The sequence below is a fragment of the Odontesthes bonariensis genome, chromosome 2 (assembly GCF_027942865.1).
Source record: "Odontesthes bonariensis isolate fOdoBon6 chromosome 2, fOdoBon6.hap1, whole genome shotgun sequence".
Classification (NCBI taxonomy): Eukaryota; Metazoa; Chordata; class Actinopteri; order Atheriniformes; family Atherinopsidae; genus Odontesthes; species Odontesthes bonariensis.
This window is the reverse complement of record NC_134507.1, coordinates 13,105,158-13,123,371: the sequence shown is the minus strand read 5'-3', so window position 1 is coordinate 13,123,371 and position 18,214 is coordinate 13,105,158. Positions and strand designations below refer to the sequence as shown.

The 18,214-nt window shown below is 39.8% G+C and overlaps 1 protein-coding gene across 1 annotated transcript in view; it reads right to left on the bottom strand.

Annotated features, from left to right (window-relative positions):
* eys (eyes shut homolog) overlaps positions 1-18,214 on the bottom strand; it is a 178,648-nt gene that overhangs the window by 111,482 nt on the left and 48,952 nt on the right. The window contains exons 19-24 of the mRNA XM_075477841.1: positions 17,173-17,286; positions 15,900-16,013; positions 13,273-13,470; positions 10,682-10,803; positions 5,281-5,402; positions 4,226-4,485 (exon numbers count right to left, since the gene is read on the bottom strand). Coding sequence (XP_075333956.1) covers positions 4,226-4,485; positions 5,281-5,402; positions 10,682-10,803; positions 13,273-13,470; positions 15,900-16,013; positions 17,173-17,286 — 930 coding nt within the window. The remainder of the gene's footprint in view (positions 1-4,225; positions 4,486-5,280; positions 5,403-10,681; positions 10,804-13,272; positions 13,471-15,899; positions 16,014-17,172; positions 17,287-18,214) is intronic.

Below are 18,214 nucleotides of genomic sequence, written 5' to 3'. Positions count from 1 at the left end.
GAGACAGCTATACCTGCAGTCTGCAGTTAAATTACAGTCCAGGTAAATGATTTGGTGAATAAAGGCAATTGAAAGGTGTTCACATGATATCTGTGGACTTCAGCGGCGACAGACTCATAGAATATATGAATATACAGCATGAATAATATTAGGATGGGTCACCAACACAATGGTAGTGAAAAGATGCAGCTCTTTACATTTAAACAACAAAAAACAGTCAACCGATGTATTTAGCAAATCGATGATGCAAGATACATCGAATGAATGACATTAATGCCAAAGGTAACTTATTTGTTGCAGTGTTATGTTAAAAAAAATCTGAGATCTTCTGAGAAATGCAAAAATGAATTAAAGAGTAAAAAGAAGAACAAATAAAAAGGCAATTAGATTAGGCATTTCATCATAAAGAAGTCCCGGTGGCTGACAGAGTCATTATGAAAGGACATGCATCAAATCATTAACAGTTGAATCATAATAAGATCAAATAGTAAGGCCAGCATTGATTTACAGCTCTAATACAGAAATAAATATGCAATAAATCTTATCACATAAATAAGCATTTAAATTTTTGATGTGCTTATTATTCTTTTATGCTGCCTTTTACACGTTGTATGGAGTTAATTAATAAACATGTTTAAACAGGTGAACAGCTGCACCTGGACAGCATCTCAAACAAAAATGCAGCCGATTTATTCCGTAATAAAGCCTCGTCAAGAGCACAAAGCTCCATCCACATCCTGAGGCGTGCTTTACGACGGCGCAGCTGCCTTGACCTCCCCTCGGTGCCCATGTAACAAGAGCACAGATCATCTGTGCATTTGAATGAATTTCATTTTCATTTCACTCCTGAATATTCTGTGTCGATTCTCCCCGTTATCCCTGTGCCTGTGGGGGTTTTCTGAGGTGGTCTGGTTTTTGCTCCCAGAGTTCAAAGACAGATGTGTCGTTTAATGATGATTCTAAACTGACTGCAGACATGAGTTGGAGCACGCATGGTTGCGACCGGTTCGAGTCACATACCTCGCCTCCTGCTCAAAGACAGCTGGAATAGGCTCAGGCCCCCCGCGACCTTGAACAGGGTAAAGCAGGTATGGATGACTTATAAAGAAGCTTTGTTGTGCACCCACCTGTAATCTTGCTTCGAGCACTTGCTGCAACACGTTTCTTTTTTTTTTTTGTGACTAGTTTCCGGTACTGTCATGAGCCATTTCAATGCATCAATTTATTTCTTTAATTTGTGTTTAACACATCCTATGCAAAACAGAAAAAAAAAATGCACACAACTAAATGTGAAGCACTAAATGTCAACTTAACCTTGATAGCATTTAGTTTGTGGTGTCCATCTTCAGAGTGTGGGATGAGATTTGCCAATGGCATTAAATCTGGCAGACATAGGCAGACAAATTCTAATTTAATTAGGCCTGGGAATAATGTAAGGCCTACACAATTTCCTTGACAAATAACCTACACTGAATGGTAAATAACAAGACGAGCCACGGGTTGTATAACAGCTCTGTGATTGTTGAGTTGTAGCTATGTAGGATGGATTTATGGTGAATAATAATGGAGAGTAGTGAGTCACAGTCGCTTGTGTGAAGTGAAGACGACCAAGCCCACGCAAAGCTCTCGGTGTAATGTATGCAGCCAGCTCCTAATTTCCTATTCCTCTCCAAGGAAGCTTTCTGAAACTAACCCAGCTGCTCTATTTATATCTGGCAACATCTTTTCATCTCTGTGCTGATAGAGCCATTAGGTACAGCGCAACCTCATAGCATCTCAACCTATACAATGGAGAGTCTATTGAAAATATTAAGATTAAAAAATGATTAGGCTAATAGGCAACGGTGTCCTGACAGGTTAGTTTTAGTAAGAAATTGGTCATCATCACTGCTCCATTACATGTTTTTTTCCCTGATAAAACCGACCGTGCCTGTGAAGCAACAGAAATGTTTTTTAATTTGTTTGATTCAGTGTTGATGGAAACCCCAAGTCATTTACCGAGGTAAAGTGGGGACATGTGAGTGAGTAAGCATGTGCTGTAAACAGATTCCTTTGAACATGCTGATAAAGTAAATAATCTAGTCTGTTTTGTAGGATTTGAAATCTATAAAAAGATTTTATTCTGCCGCATTATCAGTCACCACCCATGGCGATTTCATCCCTTTTTTTGTCTGCTCGTTGGACAGTGAAACCCTATATTAATCAGGTTGGAGGTACAGCCTACGACACGGGCTGTAAAGTATATTTGGCCAAGTCGCCTTGTATAAAACCGTCTGCTAAATGACTACATGTAAACGTTCGTGTGGTAGAAAAGCCTATCCATGCACAGCTTTTTACAAATCGAATTACTTTTGCATTAGGTAAATTTTTTTTTGTTGTGCCTGAATTATTCCAGTCCTTTTGATGATCATTTTATCGCCCAGATGTGTAATCCATCACTGCCAACATGACTGTTCAAGATGGCCGCAGCCTCATTCTACTGGAAAGGATCCATCTACCACCTGTCAGTGGCAAAGTTTGCTTTGCCACTACAGACAGAGTTTAAACACGGATACAGAATGTACGAGTGTGGCATGAACTGTTTTAATGTAAAACTATAAATGATTAATAAGCTATCGTATGTCCAGTTATAATTTATAAAGTTATAAAGGCGTATCATGCCTTATGATATCATAAGGTCATAAAGTCTACAGAAAGCAGACTCTCTGCCTATTTCCACATTTCCTGCCTGTTTCCTTTGCAACTACAGAAGAAAAATAGATGCAGAAATAAATGACTATGTAATGTGTGATTTTAAGCTTTGTAAACATTAGTTTATAAGGTTACAAGTCGCTTAACAAGTTCAGGTCATTTAGAAGAAACCAAATCAAAGCACACAAATGGAGTCTGTCTTTTATCAACATTGATCCCTCAGCTTATTCCTGTTGGGTTATAACGCAGCGTTGAGTGGTGACACACACACACCGGTCTTTACACAGGAGCGTTTGTTGTCATCAAAACACAGAGAATGTTAGAAGGAATGATTAAAAGGGACTGTTATCTCTTACCAAGGCGATGGGAACTAATGGGTTTACCTTGATTCGACTTGTTTGGAGAATAAAAATGAGATAAGCCGTGAAAGAAAGAAAGAAAAATGAGCAACTGCATCGTAAAAAAAGAGAAAGAAATTGATTTGTTGATAGCCATGAAAGGTCTGTAAATATTGTGTGGTTGAAAGGTAGACATAAAGGTAGGAGAATGTAGCATGAACAACTCACTGTCGCCTTTAAAGTGTTAATGTTGGGCTTTTAGGGTTCCAACCTCTCCTTTAGTGTGATATATGATGTCTGTGTTGGCTCTCACAGAAGAAAACTCAACAAAATATCTTATTCGTAGTCCAGTTTCTGCCTAAACTTGAGGACATGCATTAGCATAATGCCTGCATTGTGACTACTTTGGTAAAACTGAAATGAAGAATGAGCAGATGTCAAGCAATCTGCCTTTTATAAACCAATCAGAGCAAACTGAAGAAATTCCCAGGGCTTGGAAGAAAAATGTGTTTTCAGACAGGAAAGACAGCATAGAGCATACAGCAAAGTACAGCATAGGAAAAATAATGTGGCTTGTGAACGTTAAAGCATGTAAACATGTTGTAGTAGACCCAAAATAAAATGCTTTGATTGGAAAACTTGCTTTAATTAACTCACAAATGGGGCACAACTGACTTTGTTGACCAATCTTTCCAAAAATTACAATGGGAAAAAAAAACAAAAAAAACAAGGAAAACTGTTGCACTAAAAAACAAAAACAAACAAAAAAAAACAAAACAGAATTTTCTGGTAAAGCAAGATTTCATTACGCCCTCCGTGACCCATTGGTCAGCCAATAACCAGCTTACAGTTCCATTCCTCACCAAATAGCTGCAAAAAATAAGGATCACCAATAGAAATCATGGCAGGGAAATTATAATTATAACTGCTATTATTTCGATCATCCGCGTTTCTATGCATTAGGGTCCGTGATTTGTGCACAAGACGGCAGTAAACAGCTACGATTATAAAGCAACTTTTAGGATAACTGAAAGCGTTTCAGAGAGAAGACAAAAACAAGCAAAGCCTCCCTTTGAAATGACTCTTTTAATAATTAAGTTTTACAAGATCTGTTTCCATAAAAAACAGAAAAACACTAGAAAAGTGGGTTAAAATGAAAGCTCTGAGCAGAAGGCTATGGCCGTGTGTTCACTCACCAGCTGGGCATCTGCAGGAGGCTGTTCCATTGGAGCGTGTCAGGCAGGTGGAGTTGTGTAGGCAGGGATTGTGAAGGGGGTCACATGGGTCGTAAGGCTGGTCGCACAAAGGGCCAGTGAAGAAGGGGGGACAGGTGCAGGAGAACTCCCCAGGTATGTCTGACTCTTGACACCGAGCTCCATTTAGACAGGGCCCAGAATTACACTCATTCACGTCCTCTGCACAGTCCACACCTGTCCACCCCAGTGAGCAGAAGCACCTTGGATACCCCAGACAGAATATATAGTGTTATAGAAGTCATTCTGGTATAAATTCAAACACACTTCTTTCATAGCATTAGCAAGGGCTAAGGCTGTAGCGTTCTCTGGAACAACCGCGCTAAAAATGGATGAAGCAGCTACATCGTGAGATGCTGTTGAAATGAACCGCATGGTATGATGTTCAACATACAATTACAGAGTCACCGTGGTGCGCTGGCACCACTCTCCTGTATGTTCGTGGAAGGCAGTGTTGGAAATTTACAGGGTAATTGCACTAACGGTCAGAGCAGCTTTCAATTCTGGACAGCTGAATGTAGGACACAGGGGGTTCGAGTGCCGAGGGGGGGATTACACGAAAAACCCAGAGCATGCTAGACAGTGAGAGACGGGGAGAACCAGACTGTGTGAATCTGAAGTACCTCCTCTTTAAGGCAGGTGGATATTCCACTTGGTGGCAGTGAGTACCAGAGTACTGCCAAGCACTCCACCTTGCATTCTTTTCCATCCCTCAACTTTTCCACCTGAAGCACTTTAACGTCTCCCCAGCGAGATCGGGGCATTAGCCCAGGCAGATACACCAGCTTTTTCCTCCAATGAGTCACAGATCCCCTGAAACCTTTTCATGCTGTGAGCCATTGATTGACTCATTTGTTTTACCTGCCATCTGCAATTCATTATCTCCACTGCCAGTGGAAGGACATATTGCCGTCTCTGAACTGATTCTTTTTCTGCATCCATTAAGGGACTGATGCACCTCGTGAGGGCCGTGCCCTCTAGCCAACTCGCACACCTACTTGTAGCTGTTGAGAAAGTCGGTGCAGGTGGCGTTGTTTTTGCAGGGCTGTGATAAACATTCATCAATTTCTTGTTGGCAATAGTGCCCCTCCCAGCCTGAATGACACACACACTCATAACCCTGCAACACAAAAAAGGAAACACTATTAGATTAACACTGGAACACACTGACACTTTACATCTGCTTAGTATAGATTGCATTTTCTGAGAAGTCGAGTGTTTATGATGCCGTCACACTCCATTAACAGCAAGGTATGCCGTTTGCATGCAGAAGCTGTTAATTAAATTGTTATATGGCAGTCACATGGAATTTTGTTGCGTATTTGTTTACCTACTCACCACATTAAAAAAAAAAAAAAAAAAGGCACAATCCTTGAAAAATCTGAATAAATTAATCCCAATTTTCTCAAAAAACAATGCAGAACAAAACCTCCCACTCACTAAAATCTTTCCTGCGGAAATCTGTTTAAACTGTGGAAGAATCGGGCTTGTCTAACATTTTTCACATTACTGCTATGCAGATGTATTCCTCCTACCACCCACCCTCCGGACAATGCACCAGTCCACTTTGGTTTTTTTTTTTTCCTCTTTCTATTCAAAGAATATCTTGCAAGCTTTTTATCAAGCATACAATATTGCCACTGCATATCATGTTCAGAAAGGGATTTTAATTGAAAAGAAAGATTTGTCAGCCCCCCCCCCCCTTTTTTTATCTATTTATTAATTCTGTAAAAATCAATACTTTACTTCAAGAAAGAGATTTAAAATGAAACTTTGAACATTGCTAATCCTCTTCAATCTTTCTCTTGTTCATTTAAAGCAGCCTGTGGACGACTTGTCCTTTAATCTCCGTTGCATTCTGCGTTGTGATAATAAATCACAGCATGTGAGATGAACCGTTCATTGTCCATTACTTTGTGAGGTGCAAGCTCAATTTAAATTCCTCTTTGAATACATTATGAAGGTAGGCATATGGTCAAGGGTTGCTCAGGAATCCTCGTTTGCCAGCATCCTGTCTAAAGGTCTGGAGCACCTCTGGTCGAATGCACGCTAATCTCCATTTCATACACTGGAGTGGAGCCGTTAAAACTTCGTCTGACATAATTTGTATAGGTCCTTATGGTTGTGGTGGGAAAATGCCGTCACCTCGTGATAAATTAGACACCTCCAGGAGACTCCGATTCCTTACCCCTGGCAAAAGAACATAATCTCATTTTTGCTGCTAAGTCACCTTCAGGGATTGCAATTCTCCAAAATAAGATAAAGCTCCGAGGGACACAGTGTTCAGAGAGACAAATAGCTGCACCGTAAACAAGACTGTGAAGGGGTTTCTAAAAGCTGGCCCAATTTGAATAATGAGTTGGGAAGAAATATACCCAAGACAGAGATCGACTAATAAGAAGATACATATTTTTTTTTGCAGTTTTGTCTTTTAGTGCTGAAAGAATTGTGAAACCCTTTCACACTGTTCCATGTAAACCACTTCAAATAAAGCCACAAACAAGAATTTGTCATTCGGTTATCTTAAGATTGCTACAATAGCTCTAAAATGAGTGTCTTGATAATCAAAAAAAATATGCCTCTGCACCAGAGAAGGTCCCTGCTACAATACCAAAGCTCGATTTAATTTTTTTTGTTTTACTATTGAATGTTACTAAAGTTTCACAAAAAAAATGTAAATAAAATTGATGAAACCACAAATAATCTGTAAGATATCCATATAGAGAATTCCTGTGAGGAACAAAAACATATTTTCTGCCTTTTTAAACATTTGGTGCACTACACACCAGAAGTTATCGGAGCTAAAGAGAAAAACAAAAACTAAGTCAAAGACTTCATCTGTGACACATCTGTGTCACTACTGCAATCTGTTAGCAAATAAGCAGCTGTTGGAATAAGACCCCTCGAGAAGCTTGCAGTTCCCAAGGCCTTTTTGCAGCTTCAACAGATCAATGCTATTGGCTCTAATTGCACATGAATAACTACAGAAGATGGTAGTTTCTCATTTACACTTGACATTTGAGACGCGCATTTGCAATTCTCTGCCTCTGTTCTACCGGTGACTGCATATTTGGCCTGTTGTCACACAAGCCTGCTGATTGAACAAATACTTACCAGATCTATACTTAAAAACACTCTTATGTTGTCAAGTTTACAGAAACGTATAGTTGGCCCTTACCTATATTTGCCCTTTAGCACAGTTCACAATACAGCTGCAGTGAGAAACTGAACTAAAAAAGAAAAGTTGGAATGCAGAGTAAAATTTGAATGGAAAAGAAAAGAAAAACAAGCAATGGTTTGAAAATCCGGGTCTGCAAGCTCAAGCTTCCTCGATCCATCCAAAAACGTGCATGATAGCTTGACAGGTGATTCTTAATTGACCTTGAGAGTGAGTGTAAGAGTGTGCCTGGCAACCCTAAATTGAATGAAGCGGCAAGAAACAGCTGAAGGAACATGTGGCAACTAATCAGGTTAACTGGCACAAGGTCAGTAAAGTAGTCCCAAAACTGAGAAGACTTTCCTATCATCTGCAGCACGTCATCAAAAGATTCAGTGCACAAAGGACACAGCCATAAATCAATACTGGATACGCGTAATCATCGCGTCCCAGGTGGCACTGCAGGGAAATTACTGTATGGGTTTAGGAACACTTCAAGAAATGATTGTCTTCTCTCGGTAAAGCCCATTTAAAATCACTGGGTGAAAACCTCAATATCCAGGAAGGTGAAATCATAGTTCACAGCCAGAAATTAACTGTGCTCCGAATGCAGGTGGAAGTATATTCTGTTGTATCTGGGATTGAAAACCTCAGATTCTCGTCACTCTGCTGTCAAGAGAGATCCGCTACTGGGATAGAAACGGTCTGCGCCCTTGAGATCAGGCAACTATACCTCAGATTAAAACTTTTGATCACTGTCACTGTCCGCTCTCATCTGGAGCGGGGTTAGTTTCTGAGCGTGAAAGGAGATTTCACACACTCCGACGTCGACATTTTCATCACGTGAACGGACAAGGGCAAAATGGAAAACTGTTCAATGGTCACACGAATCATAATTTGAAATTCTTTTTGGAAATCATGGGCACTGCGTCCTCTGACCTAAAAGAACAGGGACCATCGAGCCTGCTATCAGCACTCATTTCATAAGTCTGCATCTCTGATGGTGCATTAATTCCTTAGGAACTGGCAACTTGGACATCTACAAAGGTAATAAGTCGGTTTACGGGTTTGAAAATCATTGTATTCTTTTTGTTTAATTTACTTTACACCGTGCCCTTTTTGAGAATCGGGGTTGTGTAATAGATTGTAATTATTCCCTTGTGGCTGTGTTCAACAAAAGGATATTTGCAGAGGATGCTACGACAGTATGTTTCCACTATTGTTGATGAAAGCGACATTAACTGTGAGAGCAGCACATAAGTGGCACATCTGTGACAAAGAGATTCAGCTCTGCAAATGTTCAAATTGGACAGGTTTCTGCTTACATTCCATGTTTCACTCGTGCACTGGAGAAGGGCTGAGTAAAAAGATACAACGCGTAGCTCTCAAACCCCACAATCCATCTGCACCTGTTGCATGCGTAATATTGCCGAAGGCCTTAGAAGTGTGCTTTTAGAAACTAAAACGTGAGCCAATTTATTTCTCAGAAGTAAACATGAGAATTGCCAACGACAGGACCAAGTAAACGCAACAAACACAGTTGAAAGGAATTCCTTTTTTCTCTTGCATTTGGCCAGGCCACTTGATCTGTTTGTGTGTGTTTTTGTTTTTGGTTAGTGATGGCCATGCTGTTTATTTCTGTCTGATGCTACATTATTATCCAAACAATGTAATAGAAACCGGTGCACAACATTTCAAAAGCTGACCCTCACGTTCAAATGGATGGAAACACAGCTGCACACTAACAAGTATTATAGTACATTAACATTGGTACTTTTATTAGTATGGTTGTTCATTAATTCTACTGTACTGAGCCTGAAATGTTTTCGGAGTGCTTAATAAAGAAAAGAAAATACTAAAAGTTTTGGGGTTTCTTTGCCAGGAAAGCCAAAAACCAATGGTGGGTGTTCAGAACCGTAGAGGGTCTCACAAAAAGTTATACTGATTGAGAGATGAACCGAAAAGAAAAGAGACACATTAACTACTATCCTCTATATGTTTTATGATCTTTAATCTGTTACTAACCTTTTTGAAGATGACTAATTACTTATGGGTTGTTTTGCACATCTTATATTGTAAAGATGTAGAAAAACTTCAATAAGTTTGCATTTAATATTCAATATGTGCAAAGCGAATTGGGTTTTGTTTCCTGGGACAATTAGGTACAACCCCTATGGTCATTATGTGAAGCCTTAATCCACAAGGTATAAATTACATGCAGTTATCGGCATAATTTGTCTGTAAGAAGGTATAATTACAGGGTGCATCTATTAGACATTTCCTGTTGCCATCTTATTACTCCAAAACAGAAAACGCACATTTGCACATGCTGATTTTTTCATTAAGACCACTAGATTTGCCATATTTGCCTGCAGTGTATAAATCTAAAAAGTGTCAGTCAGCAGTTCGCCAACAGTCAGGCAGATCTGGTTTATTCTTCTTAAAAGGTAGGGTAGGAGATCCTGGATTTTGAGTCCAGCGAAGCTGCATTTTGAAAATACACAGGTAAAAAGTCCCAACCCTTTTCTTCAGACTTCCCCCCGAAGCCACGGCTCTAGAGTACATGAACGTGCAATGCTTGTTCACGAGCACGAAGGTGCACGAGCGCTGTTCTGACAGCAAGCATCGACTGGTTTAGCTAACTTTTGCTAACTTTTTCTCATGGCGGATTCACAGGTAAGAAAATACCTTTCAACATCATAATGAACCGTTTAATAATACTAGGTGCTAGCCAAGCTGGCTCTAGTTTAGCTTCCTGCCAAGCTTCTGGACGCGTAATTCGTTCACGAAGAAGGGTACGCGCACAGGGGGAAGGAGGGGGAGGGAGGAGCAGATTGCAGTTTGATAGACGCATCAGAATCCAATCATCGTTAAGTCCGTTCAGTATGATTGGATAGTGTTTTTCCTGGATTGTTCGTTCTAGAGGCCACTAAAGCTTTTCATATTTGTGTCAAAACCTTTAATTAATTGGTTGCAATGGGGGTGTGAAGAGTATTTCAAGCAATATGTAAAAAAAATGCTCGAGAAAAAGAACCCCTACCCCACATTTAATAGTACATATCATCACTCATGTGATTGTTGCTTATGTTTACTATAACAGAAAAAATATTTAAAAGTATTCACTGTATGACAGTCATTGACAGATATATGCAAATATTTCACTAACTGTAAAGATCAACAGGACACGTTGCCATTTTTAGGCATAAACGGCCATAATGTAACATTATATGCTGCCTCCTTACCTGATGGAGATCCGTACATACTGAGTTGGAGCTGCACAAACTGTTCACGCAGTCATCAATGTCTTGCTCACATCTCGGCCCACCATAACCAGGATTGCAAAGGCAGTAAAAGCCGTCTACAACTGGAGGACAATCAGAAAAAATAAGGTTGCAGCGACTTGCATCATAAATGACTTCACTCATCATTCTGTGTCCCGTGTCTCTACAAAGGTAAGCGTTGATTATGAGCGTAAAGAACAATAACCACTGTGGCTCCATTTTTTGTTTTTATAGATATGACCTTTAAACGAATACCTTCTGTTGTATCAGTACAGGCTGCGTTGCCAGATCTCCTGTAAGCGGCAGGTCACTTCTTTGTCCATCAACCTGATGGAGTTTGACACTCTAAACAGCTTCAAATGAACCTCTCTGCAGTGGACATTCAGTCCTCCTTTCTGCAGCTACTTTCCTTGTCTCCTTTGTGGATTTATCCCATTCTTTGTCAATGAAAGCTTGGAAGCCTCGTCATTTGTTACCTCGCTCTACACATAGTTGCAGCACACGAAACGAGAAATGAACTCGTACAACAGAGGGAGAGAGTCGATTTCAGGGGCATTCTTTATTCAGATGCTACAAATGTACCACTCTCTTCTATCAGAAGGTAAAATCTCCCATGTCTAATAATCCATGCTTTCCTCTCTTTAATTATTAATGATGTTAAAGAGGGATGCATCATTCGGCTTCTCCTGCACAACACTGGTACAGGCAGCCTGTGACAGAGGTAATTGCAGTTCTTACAGGAGTGAATTTATTACTTCCCCAGTCAGGGTCCCTGGATTCTTCATTATCCCAAAGATTTACCACGTAATCTATGCTGTCACTCTGTCTTTTTGTGTGTAGATGCTATTACTCTCATTAAATGCTTTAAGTCCTGGGTGGCAGCAGCATTACTCATCTCAGCCACTGTGGCTATGCAGTCCTGTCCCCGGTGGCTGGCTGGCTGCTGCTGAGCACTGGCCAATAGGTCCTAGAGGGCTGGCTCGCTAACCTAAAGTGACCTGGCTGCGCTCAGGATTGGTCAACACAGCTGGCTGAGGTCTACTGTATCAGTGTGTGGGTCAGACGGTGGATCCACTTCATCGGTAATCCACTGGCATCACTGTTTTCATCAGCACGAGCCAGGTAAAACACTGGCAGGATTTCAGAAAGGAATGAAAGATTTAAGGCACAAATGCTCTGCTGCTGAGACAAATGGCAGTCAATGCAGGAAAGTACGGTAATAGTACAGCATGTAAAAATGGTGATCATGAAATTTTTTGTTTCACCTTTTCTAGTGTAATGAAAAACTGAAATGCCCTGAGATCACCAAACAAAGGGAAACAAATCATTCTCAACTTGGAATCTTTACCCTTTTTGATTATTTTGATAAATGGCCTTATAAATTACATTTGCTTGAGATAGAAAATCCGCGGGGAGAAACTGAATTAACAATACAAATTTTGTCATTAATCATCCATTATCAAAGTTATAAGAAACAAATTTACTCCTAACTAATTTCTCTTTAGATTCACATTAAGGAACTTAATCAAGCGTACTCCAGCAGGCAATGTCCAAGGTTCTCTTGTCAGATGGATGACTCTGCTCCCAAAAACACCCATATTAGCTGCAACTATGACCCCATCCAAAACCGACTGTAAAGGGCTAGATTTACTAAGAGGGGTAAAATGGCTCGAGGCCAGAATCCATGAAAGAAAACAAAAAAACATGAACTGTTCATTTTAATGAGAGAGAACACAATCTGTCAAGAGCAGCACAAATTAGCATGGGGTCAGAAAGCAGCAGACTGTTGTGAGTAGCCTGATCTACAAGCAGCGAAGGTGTAGCTTGTTACTGATAAAACGACATAGTAGGCTACAGGTGTGAAGCTGACTATTGCTTACAACATTTTAAGTTGTTTAAAAAGTTTGAGGTAAGTTGGTTGGGTCTGCTCAAAACAAGACTGTATGTCTGGCATCTAAACTGATGTTCCGAGTCTCCATCTTCTTTGCTCGTCTTCTTCTTCCTTCAACATGTCTCTTTGCCCTTTTATCTACCTTGTCTGATTATTTCTTCAAGTGAAGTCATTTCTAACAGTGTTAGGAATAGTGCTCAATAAGTAAAACACATTGCTGCAATTTTCTCCATAACATCAGGTCCCATGCTACTTTAGATTTCCTCCAGTGAACCCATAATAACAAGCTGCAATCTGCAGTAGATGCTCTTCTTAATCCTAATGACTCCATCCCCTGTTCTCTGTTCTATAATAATGAAACTATCCACAGTCCAGTGGCTCACATATCCCTAAGTAAGTCGCACTGTATGATATAGCTAAATACTCTCCTCCCTAAAATGTATACACTGAAAAGGTAACTCCCACAAAGGCATAAGGCATCAAATAAATACGTCCACAATTTTCTTCAATAAATCCCAACAATGTTTTTTTTTTAAGGCCAAAAGCAGGTTTGGGAAAAAGCAAAACAAAAATAACGTGTGTGTGAATGCATGTGTGCAGCGTTTTCTCCCATCTTCAGGGCTTGTTATTCAGAATGTTGCCAACATAAGCCGTTTCCTACCATCATAGCAGAAGCCGTGAAAACAGGGGCTGGAGCTGCACTCATCCACATTGATTTCACAGCGGGGACCAGTGAATCCCCGGCGACAGCGACAGCGGAAACCCAAGGGGAAATGGTCCTGATCCAACTCTTCCACACACACTGCACCGTTCTCGCAGGGATTACTGGCCTCACAGGGTAAGAATTCACAATTATGACCTGGAGTGAGGAGAGGAAACACACATAGAGGGACCATACAGAAGAAAAACATTTTTTTTTTTTTTTTTTTTTTTAAATCTCTGTAGAAACACATTGTCCTCACAGATAGAAACACTCCCTCCCATAAACTGAGGAACTTTGTACCTCACAGCACCTACAACATGATTAAAAGGGTTCAATATAAATTGTGCATTTGTTCCATGACATTTACCAAACCAGCAGTCTTTAGCCCTATTCGGACGGGACTAGTTTAATGGGGGGACCTGGGGTAAAGTAATAATAACCGGGAAATCTAGTCCCGTCCGAACGCACCATGTCAGTAAAGATAGCGGAGTATGTCGGTAAACTTTGCCGAGAATTCTACCTCCTGTGAAACGGTCCGGAGTATCTACCATAGGTAATACTAATCCCGTGCGAATGCGACCTTCGGTAATAAGTACGGAATATATCGTCACATCCTTTTAAAGAGAGAAAAAATTAGGTGTAAAATAGAAAATGACACTTAAGTTTGGTTGTGCAATCCTTTTTTTAAACTATACTTTACATTCAGGTAAAATAAGTATCCTGAGCAAAACTTTTGGTGAACAGTACTTTACATTAAGGTCAAAAATGAATAAATCTTCTGTTCTGTTATACTGTACAATACGTTTTAGTAATACTTATCATTCAGGTAAACAAACAAAAAAGTCTTCTGCGTTTGTATACAATAATTTTGGAGCAGAATGCTTTGTATTCAAGAAAACTCCTCCCATGTTAGATGAATAGTACAGGGATTTCTTGTCCCGTCCGAATTGGTCATTTCTTCTCCCTGGCGTCGTCTGGTTAACCAACATTACCATACGTCCCCCCATTGAACTAGTCCCGTCCAAATAGGGCTTTTGTCAACGCACTTCATGCTTTGTGCTGATTTAACTCCAGACAAAAGCCCATTAGCAGGGAACTGAGTTTGATTACTTACATGCTACTAAACACTAAAATTTGCAATATTTTGCTTGTATTAACTGTCACACATTTTTGGAAAAGTTCTAGGACACCAGCGTGTTGACAGACAGTATGCACACATCATCAGAGGCAAGCCATGCACGAACAACACGTGCGATAAGTAATGCCAGAGATCCAACATGCAAATGGAACGGAAAGGAAAAACAAACCTCATGAATGCAAACACATTAAATAAAATGACTACAAATGAAGTGAAGTTTTAGAGAGACACGACACAATATTAATGTGGTCCTACCTCTGATAATCTCTGTAAAACAGTAACATGTAAAAAGATAGATAAATAAACCAAACAGAACTTTAAATCTATCAAATTCTTGGTCAAAAATCAGCTGCTTGACTATAAAGAAGCATCCGACTATAAATGTTCACATAAAATAAATGGTTTTATCATAGATGATTGGCAGTCTCATGCAGATACGTTGAAAGGCTTTCCTTCAGGTTTTCGGTTTTATGCATAGTTCCCTTTTCCTTTGACGGAACAAAGCTACAGTATGAAGAAGTGGCCACTACCGCACAATAAAAAGGGTGTTACACGGGTAATAAGCCCGGGCCTCATTTCCACTATTCTTTTTACAGACCTTTGAATTACAGCCCAAGACCTCCATTTTCCATTCTCATCAGCCCTGAATTTTCCTCCACGCGATGTCGGATCGCCTTTGAAGTATCTTTTTGTAAATTATTTGTGCCTTCCTCAGCAATCACTTCCTTCAGGCCATGCTGCTGTACAGCTCGGAATTTGTGAAGTGCTGCCCCTGACTACCGTCCTTGCAGGAAAATTTCGCAGCCAAAGAGCTCATTAGATCAATCAGAGCAGTTGTCAGGTCTTAAATAAGGTCCTTACCAAGAGTGTCAAAGAAGAGCCCAGCTGGGTGAATGTTTTTCACATTTATGATTTACAGCACTCTGTCCTCAGGAATCCCTGAAAAAAACTAAAATTCCATCCACGTTTAAGCGTTGGAGCCGTCTCTCTCCCAGCATCCCAAGTCAACTGTGGCTTTAATTCAAATAGGTTTAGTTGAATTAACATTAACTTTATCATTATTGTTACTCCTGTTGTAATTAGTAATATGTTAGATGATAATCATATTCAAAACCAGTATTAAATGTCTTAGTGTTTCGGTTCTTTTGGTAAAAAACAAATACGTGAAATCACCCGTGATCATTTCGTGTCCATTGGTATGCATTATTAAGGCCACACAGTGATAGCAGGTCAGTCCCCGGACAAAGTGATGGATGTTGTCACTTTAGCTCTTAGACTTTAGGTCACACACGTCTAATTACTCAAGTTTTTCTTTATTTAACCACTGCTCAAATGAAGATGTACTCATTTTGTTGCGACATGTGAAGTGGATCCAGACAGTTGAAAATAACAGTATGTGAAGTTAATTAACTTTGCTTTTTGTCCCCTTTCCCTCAGTACTCATTACCTTTAAATGGAGCCACACACTGGCAGAAGTAATTACCGGGCAGGTCAATGCAAGCTGCTCCATTCTTACAGGGAGATGAAGCGCACTCATCAATGTCAACTTCACAATTTGTACCTTTGACATGGAAAAAAAAAAAAAACACAGGCTGATAAATATGTTTTACTTGAAGAGCGACTCTGAGAAAAGGATTGGCAATTAGACCAATTTTTTGTCACAATGCAGGTGAAAAGTTAAATCAGAGGAGAAACTGTTATTTCTCTGTTATTATCTCAAAGAAAATGCAGAATTCTTGCCATCACTTCAGATCAATCTTGCATGCAATTTTAAACAGCAGGGAAGCGTCTCACACAACCAGCACGAACCTTACATAACTGGATGTATTTTAGGGTTGCAGGTCTTTTTTTTTTCTTAAGATAACAGTTGGCTAAACAGTGCTGAATTCAGCCACAATATAGCACAAGACTTTCCTACAGTGTACATAAACACACATATGTGCAATATCATTTTAAATTGGATGATGGTACATGATTTGAAGAGTTGTAATAGGGGCATCAAAAGACTAATACCTTAAAAAATAATATTAATTCGTTATTAAAAGTGCTCACTTCTTGGTTAAAGGGTTCAGAGCTCTGTGAGGGTCTGCACGGCTGAGAAGTTCAATAATTCAAGAATGACATTTGTTAGCATTAAAAGGAAAGAACTTTCGTCATCCATGCTTCAAACTATATTTGCAAAATTCACATGGACGACAGGCACGGCGAAACAATGCAAAAAACCCAGATTTGCCCATTTTAAAACTAAACCGCAGACAAGAACGGGAAAACATTTTGCTTACAAAACTACAGTAACTGCTTCCCTAAGTTCCCAGATGCATCTGGAGTTGTGTTAAAAGAAGCGGTGACGCAACACACTGGTAAACATGCTCCAGTCCCGACTTCTTTGACACATGTTGCTTCCCCGAACATTCAAAATAAATATACTGGGTTTTTTTCAAACTAAAACAATACAGTATTCCATTTTAAAATCATTTTCTACATGACTTGCAAATCCATTTACATTCTGAACAGTATTTTTGGAAACGTTCACATGTTTCTTTTTACCAAATCACTCGCTGATGATGTTCTCATGCTTTGTGGCATTTTGCATTGAAAAGTAAGAGATTCACACCTTCTAAAACATGCAGTGTCTCCCAAACAACAATCGACACCAACTGCAAGACAAGAACACTTCTCACCTAAATCATGAAGCATCTACATTAAGAGCATTCACTCACCTGTGAAGCCAGGTTTACAGACACACTCAAAGCCGTGAACGAGGTCAAAACATGTGGCATTGTGTTGGCAAGGAGAGGAGACACACTCGTCCATGTTGACCTCACAGTTGGTGCCTGTAATAAAATAATATTTGTGAGCAAGATTGGTCTCAAGATGTCCAAAAAAATGTTCTAACGCAGACTTGACTCAGATTTTGTGACTCACGCTCAGCTTCTCATTTTTCCTCACCTTGCTGAAAAACATGCTGCATTTGTCTTAACGTCTCTGCGTGGAGAATTTGAAATTTGATGATTGTTGGCAGGCTGAGTTCCTTGGTTGTTAAGGAAAATTAAATTCAGTTGACACTGACGCTTTGTTTTGAATTTTCAAAAAGTAAAGGGCTTTAAATCCAATTGTCACATTTCAAAGAGGTTAAAGCAAATACACAAGTTCTCTGCGCATCTTTTAAACCGAAGAGCGCACGGACGATTTAAACTCCTCTCACATCACTAAGAATAGATCTTCAAGAACATAGATCATTCTCTTGATGTTTGCTGCTTGTTTTCCGTGAAAACACAAAATCAGAGCAGCGGCACACAAACGAAGCTGCGAGACGTTTTTTTCTTCCCTTTTTGCACTATCACCGTTTCACACATTTACAGTCTTTGTGCGTGTTAGAGGAGGCTGTTACAAAGCGTGAAATGCCAACACGATAATGGGTCTTTGAATTACATCAGCATTCCATGTAATTAGAGTGCACTGTTTGTGCTGCTCTTGTAGAGCTATAAATGACAGCACTTGTTTTATAACCTCGCTCCCTCCCATGTGGATGTGGCCAGAAAGGATTGCGTAAGGTGCACGTCGACACACTGTGGGCCCAGCTCGTTGTCTGCGTTGACTCACATTAAAAAAAAAAAAAAAAACGTTTGATTTCTCTTATAAATCATTGTTTATGCTTCCAAATGATTATTTTATTGATTGTAGTTGCTCAAACATTTGCACAAGTAAAAGCAATCTGGGACCAGTTTAAATGTTTCGACTCCATCCATCCATCCATTATCT